At 43.8% G+C, this 15,441-nt stretch overlaps 1 protein-coding gene across 4 annotated transcripts in view; it reads right to left on the bottom strand.

The window, feature by feature from the left end:
- The window catches only part of psd3l (pleckstrin and Sec7 domain containing 3, like), a 164,529-nt gene that overhangs the window by 96,065 nt on the left and 53,023 nt on the right, over nucleotides 1-15,441 (bottom strand). For 2 of the 4 annotated variants that reach the window (XM_038970311.1, XM_038970313.1), the window contains exon 1: nucleotides 8,096-8,479. The exons of the other annotated variants lie outside the window; for them this stretch is intronic. In XM_038970311.1, coding sequence (XP_038826239.1) covers nucleotides 8,096-8,106 — 11 coding nt within the window. In that variant the 5' untranslated portion in view covers nucleotides 8,107-8,479. Of the gene's footprint in view, nucleotides 1-8,095; nucleotides 8,480-15,441 lie in introns of those variants that run through there. 4 annotated transcript variants of the gene reach the window in all.

The following is a 15,441-nucleotide window of genomic DNA, read 5'->3' as shown; positions in this document are numbered from 1 at the left end:
TTTTATCTCTATTTCTGACTTGTGTAACTCTTCTACTTGGTTGGTTACTGTTTGTAATGATTTGTCTGCTGGGGTATGTTTTCAAATAATTGTATGGTATGCTTGCGCCGTAAAAGCATTTCTTAAATCTGACACCGTGGTTGGATTCACAAGAAGTTCATCTTTAAATCTATGTAAAATATGTTTTGTTTTCTGAATTTTTATAATGAGTATTCCTGTATTTGGCGCCCTGCAGTTTCACAGGCTGTTGAAGAGGTGGGACGCTAACGTCTCACGTACCCTATAGAGGTTAACTTGGGTCAAATGTTTCTGGTAGCCTTCCACAAGCTTCCCACAATAAGTTGGGTGAATTTTGGCCCATTCCTCCTGACAGAGCTGGTGTAACTGAGTCAGGTTTGTAGGCCTCCTTTCTCACACACACTTTTTCTGTTCAGCCCACAAATGTTCTATAGGATTGAGGTCAGGGCTTTGTGATGGCCACTCCAATACCTTGACTTTGTTGTCCTTAAGCCATTTTGCCAAAACTTTGGAAGTATGCTTGGGGTCATTGTCCATTTGGAAGACCCATTTGCGACCAAGCTTTAACATCCTGACCTAATGTCTTTAGATGTTGCTTCAATATATCCACATAATTTTCCTACCTCATGATGCCATCTATTTTGTGAAGTGCACCAGTCCCTCCTGCAGCAAAGCATCCCCACAACATGATGCTGCCACTCCCGTGCTTCACAGTTGGGAGGGTGTTCTTCGGCTTGCAAGCCTCCCCTTTTTTCCTCCAAACATAACGATGGTCATCATGGCCAAACAGTTCTATTTTTGTTTCATCAGACCAGTGGACATCTCTCCAAAAAGTACGATCTTTGTACCCATGTGCAGTTGCAAACCGTAGTCTGGCTTTTTTATTGCGGTTTTGGAGCAGTGGCTTCTTCCTTGCTGAGCAGCAGGTTGTGTCGATATAGGACTTGTTTTACTGTGGATATAGATACTTTTGTACCTGTTTCCTCCAGCATCTTCACAAGGTCCTTCGCTGTTGTTCTGGGATTGATTTGCACTTTTCGCACCAAAGTACGTTCATCTCTAGGAGACAGAACGGGTCTCCTTCCTAAGCGGTATGATGGCTGCGTGGTCCCATGATGTTAATGCTTGTGTATACTGCGAACGTGGTACCTTCAGCATTCAGAAATTGCTCCCAAGGATAAACCAGACTTGTGGAGGTCTACAATTTATTTTCTGAGGTCTTGGCTGATTTCTTTTGATTCTCCCATAATGTCAAGCAAAGAGGCACTGAGTTGAAAGGCAGGCCTTGAAATACATCCACAGGGACACCTCCAGTTGACTCAAATTATGTCAATTAGCCTATCGGAAGCTTCTAAAGCCATGACATAATTTTCTGGAATTTTCCAAGCTGTTTAAAGGCACATTCAATTTAGTGTATGTAAACTTCTGATCCACTGGAATTGTGATACAGTGAATTATAAGTGAAATAGTCTGTCTGTAAACAATTGTTGGAAAAATTACTTGTGTCATGAACAAAGTAGATGTCCTAACAGACTTGCCAAAACTATAGTTTGTTAACAAGAAATTAGTGGAGTGTTTGAAAAATGAGTTTCAATGACTCCAACCTAAGTGTATGTAAACTTCGACTTCAACTGTACCCCAACCAGAAGCCATGGATTACAGGCAACATTCGCACTGAGCTAAAGCTGCCGCTTTCAAGGAGCGGGACTCTAACCCGGAAGCTTGTAAGAAATCCCACTATGCCCTCCAACGAACCATCAAACAGGCAAAGCTTCAATACAGGACTAGGATCGAATCATACTACACCAGCTCGTTGGATGTGGTAGGGATTGCAAACTATTAGACTACAAAAGGGAAGCACAGCCGAGAGCTGCCCAATTACACGATCCTACCAGATGAGCTAAATAACTTCTATGCTCGCGTCGAGGCAAGTAACACTGAAACATGCATGAGAGCATTAGGTGTTCCGGACGACTGTGTGATCATGCTCTCCGCAGCCGATGTGAGTAAGACCTTTAAACAGGTCAACATTCACAAGGCCGCAGGGCCAGATGGATTACCAGGACGTGTCCTCCGAGCATGCGCTGAACAACAGGCAAGTGTCTTCACTGACATTTTCAACCTCTCCCTGTCTGAGTCTGTAATACCAACATGTTTCAAGCAGACCACCATAGTGTTCTTGGTTACAGGGACTAAGGTAACATGCCTAAATGACTACCGACCCGTATCACTAACGTCTGTAGCCATGAAATGCTTTGAAAGGCTGTTCATGGCTCACGTCAACACCATTATCCCAGACACCCTAGACCCACTACAATTTGCATACCGCACCAACAGACCCACAAACTCTCTCTATTGCACTCCAAAAGGAACACCTATGTGAAAATGCTATTCATTGACTATAACTCAGCGTTCAACACTGTAGCCCCCTCAAAGCTCATCAATAAGCTAAGGACCCTGGGACTAAACACCTCCCTCTGCAACTGGATCTTGGACTTCCTAACGGGCCGCCCCCAGGTGGTAAGGGTAGGTAACAACACATCCGCCACACTGATCCTCAACACAGGGGCCCCTCAGGGGTGTGTGCTCAGTCCCCTCCTGTACTCCCTGTTCACTCATGACTGCACAGCCAGGCACAACTCCAACACCATCATTAAATTTGCTGATGACACAACAGTGGTAGGCTTGATCACCGACAACGATGAGACAGCCTGTAGGGAGGTCAGAGACCTGACCACGTGGTGCAAGGAAAACAACCTCTCCCTCAATGTGATCAAGACAAAGGAGATGATTGTGGACTACAGGAAAAGGAGGACCGAGCACGCCCCTATTCTCATCGATGGGGCTGTAGTGGAGCAGGTTGTGAGCTTCAAGTTCCTTGGCGTCCACATCACTAAACTAACATGGTTCAAGCACACCAAGACAGTCGTGAAGAGGGCACGATAAAACCTATTCCCCCTCAGGAGACTGAAAAGATTTGGCATGGGTCCTCAGATCCTCAAAAGGTTTTACAGCTGCACCGTCGAGAGCCTCCCGACGGGTTTCATCACTGCCAGGTATGGCAACTGCTCGGCCTCCGACCGCAAGGCACTACAGAGGGTAGTGCGTACGGCCCAGTACATCACCGGGGCCAAGCTTCCTGCCATCCAGGACCACTATACCAGGCTGTGTCAGAGGAAGGCCCTAGTCATAGACTGTTCTCTCTTCAACCGCATGGCAAGCGATACCGGAGGGCCAAATCTAGGTCCAAGAAGCTTCTAAACAGCTTCTACCCCCAAGTCATAAGACTCCTGACCAGCTAATCAAAAGGCTACCCAAACTATTTGCATTGCAACACCCCCCCCCCCCCCCCCCCCCCCCTCTACGCTGCTGCTACTCATTATCTATGCATAGTCACTTTAATAACTCTACCTACATGTACATATTACCTCGACACCGGTGCCCCCGCACATTGACTCTGTACAGGCACCCCCTGTATATAGCCCCGCTATTGTTATTTACTGCTGCTCTTTAATCATTTGTTATCTCTTGCTTTTTTTTGTTGGTATTTTCTTAACTGCATTGTTGGTTAAGGGCTTGTATGTAAGCATTTCACTGTAAGGTCTACACCTATTGTATTTGGCACGATTGATTACTTTTTCACAGCAGCCACAATAAAAGCAGGAAGATGTGATCCTGGGAGACTAAAAGGAGGAGCTTGTCCAGTGATCCTGGGTGACTAAAAGGAGAAGCTTGTCCAGTGATCCTGGGAGACTAAAAGGAGAAGCTTGTCCAGTGATCCTGGGAGACTAAAAGGAGGAGCTTGTCCAGTGATCCTGGGAGACTAAAAGGAGGAGCTTGTCCAGTGATCCTGGGAGACTAAAAGGAGGAGCTTGTCCAGCGCCTTATATCATACTAATTTTGATGGATATTTTCTAAGAGTGAGATGTGTACTGGATCCGAACGCCAGGCGCTCCACCCACAGCAGTGTTATACTTGGAAAGCTCTCTGGCAGAGGCCCAAGGGCTAAAGAGCTGGACGGATATATATGGGGCTGCATCCCAAATGGAACCCTATATAGTGTACTAAGTAGTGTGTGTGGGGGGTGGAGACGCTCTCCACTTTGACACCATCCTCTGACTCATCCTCAAAACACACGTTGCTATGCAGAAATGTTTTTTATGTGAGGCAACAACTTGTATTGATCTGTGAAATGGTGTTAGGTTACAAGGAAAAAAAAGGTTATTTTTGAGTTCTTAGTGCCTTCAGAAAGTATTCATACCCCTTGATTGATTCCACATTGTTGTTTTACAGCCTGAATTTAAAAATGTATTAAATATATTCCCCCCCCCCCCCCCCACCCACAAACACATAATGACAAAGTCAAAACATGTTTAGAAATTGTAGCTAATTTATTGAAAATGAAATCTCATTCATATACGTATTCAACCCTGAGCCAATAAATATTCGAATCGCCTTTGGCAGTGATTACAGCTACGAGTCTTTCTTGGTTGCACACCTGGATTGTACAATTGCCCATTATTCTTATTAAAATTCCTCAAGCTCTGTCAAGTTGGTTGTTGATCATTGCTAGACAGCCATTTAAGTCTTGCCATTGATTTTCAAGCCGATTTGAGTCAAAACTGTAAATAGGCCACTAAGGAACGTTCACTGTCATCTTGGTAACCAACTCCAGTGTATATTTGGCCTTGGGTTTTAGGTTATTGTCCAGCTGAAAGGTGAATTCATCTCCCAGTGTCTGTTGGAAAGCAGACAGAACCAGGTTTTCCTCTAGGATTTTGCCTGTGCTTATAGCTGTATTCCATTTATTTGTATCCCCCCAAAAAACTGGCCAGTCCTTAACGATTACAAGCATACCCATTACATGATGCAGCCACCCCCATGTTTGAAAATATGAAGAGTGGTACTCAGTGATGTGTTGGGTTTGCCCCAAATATAATGCTTTGTATTCAGAACATAAAGTTAAAATTGCTTTGCCACATTTTTTGCAGTATTACTTAGGTTCCTTGTTGCAAACAGGATGCATATTTTGGAATATTTTTGTTCTGTACAGGCTTCCTGTTTTTCACTCTCATTTAGGTTAATTATTGTGGAGTAACTACAATGTTGTTGATCCATCCTCAGTTCTCATATCACAGCTATTAAACTCTGTAATTGTTAGAAGTCACCATTGGCCTCATGGTGAAATCCCTGAGCTGTTTCCTTCTCTCCAGCAACAGAGTTAGGAAGGACACCTGCATCTTTGTAGTGACTGGGTGTATTGATACACCATCCAAAGTGTAATTAATAACTTCACCGTACCCAAATGGATATTCAATGTCTACTTTTTAAAATTTTTACACATTTACCAATTGGTGCCCTTCTTTGCGAGGCATTGGAAAACCTCCCTGGTGTTTGTGATTGAATCTGTTCTTTAAATTCCCTACTTGATTGAGGGACCTTCAAGATAATTGTATGTGTGGACTACAGAGATGAGGTAGTTATTCAAAAATCATGTTAACCACTTTTATTGAAAATAGAATGAGTCCATGAAACTTGTGAAGCACATGTTTACTCCTGAACTTATTTAGGCTTGCCATAACAAAGGGGTTGAATACTTAGTCTCATGACATTTCAGCTTTACATTTTTTATTAACATTTCTAAAATGTTCTACAAAAATGAAAAATATGTCCACCTTGAAATGATGGCGTGTAGCTCAGTGACACAAAAACCTTATTTAATCTATTTTAAATTTAGGCTGTAACATGTGGATAAGTAAAAGGGTGTGAACCCTTTCTGAAGGAACTGTATACTGTGAAAATACAGAACGGTTTCAATTCCAGCACCACAGCCCCAGTGAAGAATTCACATTCCTGGGTCAGTGGAGCAATGTAAGACAAACGAAAATTCACTATTGCAGGTTAGACAAAACCAAGTTTTTCATAGTTCTGCATTTAACTGAGCAAATGGTAGTCACACGTTAAAGTAAACTGATTGTTAATTTAGCGCAGACTTTGTTTCAATAACTGTCTGTTGAGTAGGCCCAAGTACTTAAACTCTTTTTTTTATACAACCAATAACTGAAGTGTCCAGCCAATTCAGTGACCCTAAAACATCTATTTCTAGAGCTATGCACCAACCAAAACTATAATAAAGCTATACACAGAGAAGTCTTTTTTGAAACTATGATTTTTCATTAGGGAGTTTACAGTGCGTTTTGGATTGTGGATCTGGCACTAAACGCAATGTAAAATAACACAGATGTATTTGAGGGAAACAATTAGTGAAAATATTTTCTGCTGCCCGAGCCTAATCCTTAAAATGGCACCTAAACACAATTTGGCTGCTTGCACTATGGAACCGTGGCACGACTAATCATGGTATTTACAGTACATGAATGCCCTTGGTTTCAATTATTTAATTTAGAAAAAGCTTACTGAAAATACATTGAGGCCATGACAGAAAAGGTGAACTTGCTCAGGAGTCCAGTCTACTCTATCATTTTATAACTCGAACACCTCCCAATTTTCTTTCTTAACAAATATGGCTACAACTTTTGCTAAGTAAAATGTAGGCTTGTGCCCTTATCTATGAAACAGTGTTTGTCGGCGCCAGCCTGGGGTGTTACTGACTGGGATGTTGCTCGGACGGTTGGTCCATTTATTCAGTTCTCCTCAAGTGCTTGATTTAATGTCAGCACTCCTCCGACCATAGCAATGGACCACTGTTTACTTGACCTAGCACATTCATCTCGTAGGCATGTGTCCTAAAAAAAAAAGCATGCTTGAATTCATACACAAAGGTTATCCGTGAGTGAGTGAGAGTTAAGGATGCTGTTCTAGATTTCTACCACTGTGTGGCACAACTAAGTGAAAACCAAGGGAGATTCAGCTTCATGCATTGTACAGCTGCCAGATGGGTTATAAAGGTTTATCATCTTGTTCCTAGGAAATCACCTCATTCTTATTCAACTGTATTGCTAGACATGGACTACAAACTTGTTTCTTCAAATTGGACATCGCTTCACTGACTCATCCCTCAAGGAGTTATCTAGGCAACACGCTATGCCAGGTATCCTTTGCAAATCCAATGCAATACATCAAAGAATGTCTGGCATTCTTCACTTAGGATAGCCCAGCATAAGCACACACACACAGTCCAGTTGATTTAGCCAGATAAAAACAAATACTATACAGCCTTTTCAATATAGCTTCTCAGTCAACTGGACTTTTTAGAGTATTTGTGAGTCAAAAGATAGGTTATTTGCATGTGTCATTTTGCCAATTACAAAATAGTAGCAGGAAGAGCTTAACGCTAAGACAGCTAAAATGTTAATAGGAAATAAGCAGACAAAAGATCATCAAAAGCTTGAATGTATGACTATTTTAGTCAAAGCATCCATGGCATTAGTAATGTGAAAGCAGAACACACTAAATTGACACAGTGGTTGACGTGATGAATGTGATATCCCCGACGTGGAGTTAAACAATTGGTTTTAATCGTATGGAAATAATTTAAATAGTTTTGCATAAATGCAACCAACCGTTTGATTGAAACGTATCGTTTAATTATAGACAATAACAAACAGAAAGTTGGTTTGGTAATCACGTGCTTCGTTCTGACTGTCACGCAATTCCAGGGTAATAAAGAATGTATTTTGTTATTTTGAAAGGATATTCACTAAAACAACGAATATACGTTATGATTCCATGCATAAAAGACAGACAACCAAAAGAGCTCCGTTTAGTGAGTAACGTTAGCGGCACAAATGTTACCGTTGAACGTTACATGGGCTGCGTTAAGTCAGGCAGGCCAATTCTGATATTTTCTCAATTGGTATTTTGACCATCCAGAAAAGTTCTGGAAAAAATTCTGATGTGCTTGGTCAATAGACCAATTTGTGGACAAATATCATATTTGGGCTGCCCGTCTAAACATAGTTGTTTCGTGAAGTGAGAAATTAGACATTACTGAGAGAAGAAACCTGTTGAAAATCCCTCTCTCTCCCTCAAAATGACACTCATACGCTCCACCCTCCTAAAAAGACAACAGTGTAGCCTACTTGCCAACTTGTAACTGTGCCATGGATAAACTCACCTTCCAAACATTCCTGCGTCCCGTTGGTTATACGTCACATTTAGTGAATTGTTGGTTGTGTTTCATGCGAGTAAATAGCACTAAGTCGTCTCATCGCAAGTTGGAATTCAATTCACCACCGTGTCAGCGTTTCATCCAACAACAAAAAACTTTACCTGCTGCGAGATTGTCCACAGATATCCAACAATTAAGTCTGAATACGTTGCTTTAAAACGACTACGGAAAGTTATTCGCGTGCATTCCAGTCCAAATGTATAGAGTGCAGCTCATGCTGTGTATTAGTACCGAGCGCAGTCCACAATACGTTTGTTCAACGAAGAAGAAAATAATTTTACTTTGTTGAATCTCGGCTCATCTCCTACTAGGCTGAAATGTGGAGGCATTTCCCACAAACCATTGCATCCAGATAGCGAGTACCGAAAGAAGAGAAAGAAGAGAGTCCCGTCAGAGAGCAAGAGGCGAAGCGAGAAGGTTCACTCCCGTCAAAATCTGTCCACGATATGCAGACAGCCTGCCTTCCCGCCTTTGGGACAACGACTCCCATTGTTAAAGCGGAAACAAGATAATCTCGTCATTATACAGTATCTCTGGTCCCGTGCATTGAAACACACATCAGAGAAAGTTATAACATCCTGCCTCCCCGCGAGTTGCAGCACAACTTCCCCTTCAGCGGAATAGGCAAGGAGTGTAAGAACAGAAGTAATGAAAGACGGATGCTGAAAATTAACACTTCAATCTGCTCATCCATCGGACTTGCCCAAGTATATCTAATTTATGTTAATGGTTATGTTAATGAATTATGGTTTGGCATTCTCCATCTTTGGGATTAACATGGACAATAAACTATTCGTCATTTTAATCGACTGCATTTTGTCTGATGAGTCATACCAAAACAAACCTCCATTTTAAAGCAGTAAAGCCTCTTATATAGGTCTAAACTAGAAAAGAAAACACAGACCATTTCTCGACCACAATAACCCTTATTTCAGCCAAACAGGCAATAACAAAAATACACAGTTGATCCTCCTAGGATCAAGATAGAGACAAAACAAACCATTTGCATACAGCCAGTGTATAATCAGCATTTAGAAGGCTTTTACTGAGCATTGAAATCATGTGTCATTTGGTCTGAAAATGAGAAACCACTGCAATTACAGAACCAACTCATCTGTGACGTTGGGTTGGATGTTCCTCAATTCTGTCAATTCAACTTAAGGTTGCAACATTTTGGAATATCAAAACGAAATTAACCTTTCATTTGAATGACAATGAATAATCAAGAACCTCAGAATCTGCACTGCACTAAAATGTAGGCCTAAGCCTATTGCATGAAAACCCTCCAGCAAAAACAGAGCTTTAAAGAAAAAACACAAGCTCATCGTCACTCAAGCTCAGTCTAATAAAGCAAATGACGGACCCTTAAACCATTCAATTATCTATAACACAAACAAACCCCAGCTTAAGCATTCAGAGACAGATAAAGTAAGCTGACCACTCTCTGGTGATTGACCATTGAAACACCACAAGGGAAAACCAGCATGGGAATGTGGTGAATGGATAACTTGAATGCCTCATCTACTCTGCCAATGATTGTCTCTCTGTCACTGTCTGTAACCACAGGCAGACCAAGCCAGCGGTGTTCTGCTCTGTATTCCCAAGTCTCCAGAGGGTGTGTCCAAAAACAGCTGCCAGAGATATCCCAGCAATGACTCACTGTCGTCTCGCCCATCCATGGTCTCACTCGTCTCATTAGACGTCCTGGAGGCCTCCTCCATCTGGGACAATGGAGGATCAGGGGCCTGTGCACCAAATGGCACCCTATTCCCTGTGTCGTGAAATACTTTTGACCAGGGCCTATATGGTTCTGGTCAAAAAGTAGTGCACTATACAAAGAATAGGGTGCCATTTGGGGCACATGCATGGTTCTGTTGAAAAACCAGTAGCAGTTACTAGAACCAACAGAGAAGCAGTTACTAGAACCAACAGAGTAGCAGTTACTAGAACCAACAGAGAAGCAGTTGCTAGAACCAACAGAGTAGAAGTTACTAGAGCCAACAGAGTAGCAGTTACTAGAGCCAACAGAGTAGCAGTTACTGGAACCAACAGAGTAGCAGTTACTGAAGCCAACAGAGTAGCAGTTACTAGAGCCAACAGAGTAGAAGTTACTAGAGCCAACAGAGTAGAAGTTACTAGAGCCAACAGAGTAGCAGTTACTAGAGCCAACAGAGTAGAAGTTACTAGAACCAACAGAGTAGCAGTTACTGGAGCCAACAGAGTAGAAGTTACTAGAGCCAACAGAGTAGCAGTTACTAGAGCCAACAGAGTAGCAGTTACTAGAGCCAACAGAGTAGCAGTTACTGGAGCCAACAGAGTAGAAGTTACTACAACCAACAGAGTAGAAGTTACTAGAACCAACAGAGTAGCAGTTACTAGAACCAACAGAGTAGCAGTTAGAGCCAACAGAGTAGAAGTTACTAGAACCAACAGAGTAGCAGTTACTAGAGCCAACAGAGTAGCAGTTACTAGAACCAACAGAGTAGCAGTTACTAGAGCCAACAGAGTAGCAGTTACTAGAACCAACAGAGTAGCAGTTACTAGAACCAACAGAGTAGCAGTTACTAGAACCAACAGAGAAGCAGTTGCTAGAACCAACAGAGAAGCAGTTGCTAGAACCAACAGAGTAGCAGTTACTAGAACCAACAGAGAAGCAGTTGCTAGAACCAACAGAGAAGCAGTTGCTAGAACCAACAGAGTAGAAGTTACTAGAGCCAACAGAGTAGCAGTTACTAGAGCCAACAGAGTAGCAGTTACTAGAACCAACAAAGTAGCAGTTACTAGAACCAACAGAGTAGCAGTTACTAGAGCCAACAGAGAAGCAGTTGCTAGAACCAACAGAGAAGCAGTTGCTAGAACCAACAGAGAAGCAGTTGCTAGAACCAACAGAGTAGAAGTTACTAGAGCCAACAGAGTAGCAGTTACTAGAGCCAACAGAGTAGCAGTTACTAGAGCCAACAGAGTAGCAGTTACTAGAGCCAACAGAGTAGCAGTTACTAGAACCAACAAAGTAGCAGTTACTAGAACCAACAGAGTAGCAGTTACTAGAACCAACAGAGAAGCAGTTGCTAGAACCAACAGAGAAGCAGTTGCTAGAACCAACAGAGAAGCAGTTGCTAGAACCAACAGAGAAGCAGTTGCTAGAACCAACAGAGTAGCAGTTACTAGAGCCAACAGAGTAGCAGTTACTAGAGCCAACAGAGTAGAAGTTACTAGAGCCAACAGAGTAGCAGTTACTAGAGCCAACAGAGTAGCAGTTACTAGAACCAACAGAGTAGCAGTTACTAGAACCAACAGAGTAGCAGTTACTAGAACCAACAAAGTAGCAGTTACTAGAACCAACAGAGTAGCAGTTACTAGAACCAACAGAGTAGCAGTTACTAGAGCCAACAGAGTAGAAGTTACTGGAGCCAACAGAGTAGAAGTTACTAGAGCCAACAGAGTAGAAGTTACTGGAGCCAACAGAGTAGAAGTTACTGGAGCCAACAGAGTAGAAGTTACTGGAGCCAACAGAGTAGAAGTTACTAGAGCCAACAGAGTAGAAGTTACTGGAGCCAACAGAGTAGCAGTTACTAGAGCCAACAGAGTAGAAGTTACTGGAGCCAACAGAGTAGCAGTTACTAGAGCCAACAGAGTAGCAGTTACTGGAGCCAACAGAGTAGCAGTTACTAGAGCCAACAGAGTAGCAGTTACTGGAGCCAACAGAGTAGCAGTTACTAGAACCAACAGAGTAGAAGTTACTAGAGCCAACAGAGTAGCAGTTACTGGAGCCAACAGAGTAGCAGTTACTGGAGCCAACAGAGTAGCAGTTACTAGAGCCAACAGAGTAGCAGTTACTGGAGCCAACAGAGTAGAAGTTACTAGAACCAACAGAGTAGCAGTTACCGAGCCAACAGAGTAGAAGTTACTAGAACCAACAGAGTAGAAGTTACTAGAACCAACAGAGTAGCAGTTACTGGAGCCATCAAGCATATGCAATTTAATTTCTTCTGCTTAGCAGTACATTTTTCAGTGGAGCGCTCTCACTAGCACAATTTGAGCTGCACTAAAGAGCTGTCACATGGACTAACTAAACGTTATTAATATTGCATTTGAACTTAACTCGGATGAAATGAATCTATTCTCATTGTCCACAAACGGGGAGGATCACTTAGCAGCGTTTATGCCTGCATGTGGCAGAAGATCAAATCCTAATAGTCTGACACCAGCACATCTCCACCCCTACTTTCTCAAACCTCATCCAACACCTTAGTCTTCTTACATCACCGTTTTGCAATACTACATTGATTGACAGATAAAACCCTGTCAGTCACTAAAACTGGCTGACACTGGTTCATAAAAAACATGTAGCGGGTTTTTATCAAAATCGACATACAACTGTAAAAATTGACAGCGTATTCATTCATTACTGTACATGGCCTATGGGGGGGGGGGGAGAAATCGACCCACCCAATGTTACCAGCACCGTGCTCTACAGTATAACCCACCAGCCTAATGTTACCAGCACCGTGCTCTACAGTATAACCCACCAGCCTAATGTTACCAGCACCGTGCTCTACAGTATAACCCACCAGCCTAATGTTACCAGCACCGTGCTCTACAGTATAACCCACCAGCCTAATGTTACCAGCACCGTGCTCTACAGTATAACCCACCAGCCTAATGTTACCAGCACCGTGCTCTACAGTATAACTCACCAGCCTAATGTTACCAGCACCGTGCTCTACAGTATAACCCACCAGCCTAATGTTGCCAGCACCGTGCTCTACAGTATAACCCACCAGCCTAATGTTGCCAGCACCGTGCTCTACAGTATAACCCACCAGCCCAATGTTACCAGCACCGTGCTCTACAGTATAACCCACCAGCCTAATGTTACCAGCACCGTGCTCTACAGTATAACTCACCAGCCTAATGTTACCAGCACCGTGCTCTACAGTATAACCCACCAGCCTAATGTTACCAGCACCGTGCTCTACAGTATAACCCACCAGCCTAATGTTACCAGCACCGTGCTCTACAGTATAACCCACCAGCCTAATGTTACCAGCACCGTGCTCTACAGTATAACCCACCAGCCTAATGCTACCAGCACCGTGCTCTACAGTATAACCCACCAGCCTAATGTTACCAGCACCGTGCTCTACAGTATAACTCACCAGCCTAATGTTACCAGCACCGTGCTCTACAGTATAACCCACCAGCCTAATGTTACCAGCACCGTGCTCTACAGTATAACCCACCAGCCTAATGTTACCAGCACCGTGCTCTACAGTATAACTCACCAGCCTAATGTTACCAGCACCGTGCTCTACAGTATAACCCACCAGCCTAATGTTACCAGCACCGTGCTCTACAGTATAACTCACCAGCCTAATGTTACCAGCACCGTGCTCTACAGTATAACCCACCAGCCTAATGTTACCAGCACCGTGCTCTACAGTATAACCCACCAGCCTAATGTTACCAGCACCGTGCTCTACAGTATAACCCACCAGCCTAATGTTACCAGCACCGTGCTCTACAGTATAACCCACCAGCCTAATGTTACCAGCACCGTGCTCTACAGTATAACCCACCAGCCTAATGTTACCAGCACCGTGCTCTACAGTATAACCCACCAGCCTAATGTTACCAGCACCGTGCTCTACAGTATAACCCACCAGCCTAATGTTACCAGCACCGTGCTCTACAGTATAACCCACCAGCCTAATGTTACCAGCACCGTGCTCTACAGTATAACCCACCAGCCTAATGTTACCAGCACCGTGCTCTACAGTATAACTCACCAGCCTAATGTTACCAGCACCGTGCTCTACAGTATAACCCACCAGCCTAATGTTACCAGCACCGTGCTCTACAGTATAACCCACCAGCCTAATGTTACCAGCACCGTGCTCTACAGTATAACCCACCAGCCTAATGTTACCAGCACCGTGCTCTACAGTATAACCCACCAGCCTAATGTTACCAGCACCGTACTCTACAGTATAACTCACCAGCCTAATGTTACCAGCACCGTGCTCCACAGTATAACCCACCAGCCTAATGTTACCAGCACCGTGCTCTACAGTATAACCCACCAGCCTAATGTTGCCAGCACCGTGCTCTACAGTATAACCCACCAGCCTAATGTTACCAGCACCGTGCTCTACAGTATAACCCACCAGCCTAATGCTACCAGCACCGTGCTCTACAGTATAACCCACCAGCCTAATGCTACCAGCACCGTGCTCTACAGTATAACCCACCAGCCTAATGCTACCAGCACCGTGCTCTACAGTATAACCCACCAGCCTAATGTTACCAGCACCGTGCTCTACAGTATAACCCACCAGCCTAATGTTGCCAGCACCGTGCTCTACAGTATAACCCACCAGCCTAATGTTACCAGCACCGTGCTCTACAGTATAACCCACCAGCCTAATGCTACCAGCACCGTGCTCTACAGTATAACCCACCAGCCTAATGTTACCAGCACCGTGCTCTACAGTATAACCCACCAGCCTAATGTTGCCAGCACCGTGCTCTACAGTATAACCCACCAGCCTAATGCTGCCAGCACCGTGCTCTACAGTATAACCCACCAGCCTAATGCTACCAGCACCGTGCTCTACAGTATAACCCACCAGCCTAATGTTACCAGCACCGTGCTCTACAGTATAACCCACCAGCCTAATGTTGCCAGCACCGTGCTCTACAGTATAACCCACCAGCCTAATGTTACCAGCACCGTGCTCTACAGTATAACCCACCAGCCTAATGTTACCAGCACCGTGCTCTACAGTATAACCCACCAGCCTAATGTTACCAGCACCGTGCTCTACAGTATAACCCACCAGCCTAATGTTACCAGCACCGTGCTCTACAGTATAACCCACCAGCCTAATGTTACCAGCACCGTGCTCTACAGTATAACCCACCAGCCTAATGTTACCAGCACCGTGCTCTACAGTATAACCCACCAGCCTAATGCTACCAGCACCGTGCTCTACAGTATAACCCACCAGCCTAATGCTACCAGCACCGTGCTCTACAGTATAACCCACCAGCCTAATGTTACCAGCACCGTGCTCTACAGTATAACTCACCAGCCTAATGTTATCAGCACCGTGCTCTACAGTATAACCCACCCGCCTAATGTTACCAGCACCGTGCTCTACAGTATAACCCACCAGCCTAATGCTACCAGCACCGTGCTCTACAGTATAACCCACCAGCCTAATGTTACCAGCACCGTGCTCTACAGTATAACTCACCAGCCTAATGTTATCAGCACCGTGCTCTACAGT

This window comes from Salvelinus namaycush, chromosome 31 (genome assembly GCF_016432855.1).
Source record: "Salvelinus namaycush isolate Seneca chromosome 31, SaNama_1.0, whole genome shotgun sequence".
Lineage (NCBI taxonomy): Eukaryota > Metazoa > Chordata > Actinopteri > Salmoniformes > Salmonidae > Salvelinus > Salvelinus namaycush.
The sequence above is the reverse complement of the archived record's forward strand: the minus strand, read 5'-3'. Positions and strand labels throughout refer to the sequence as shown.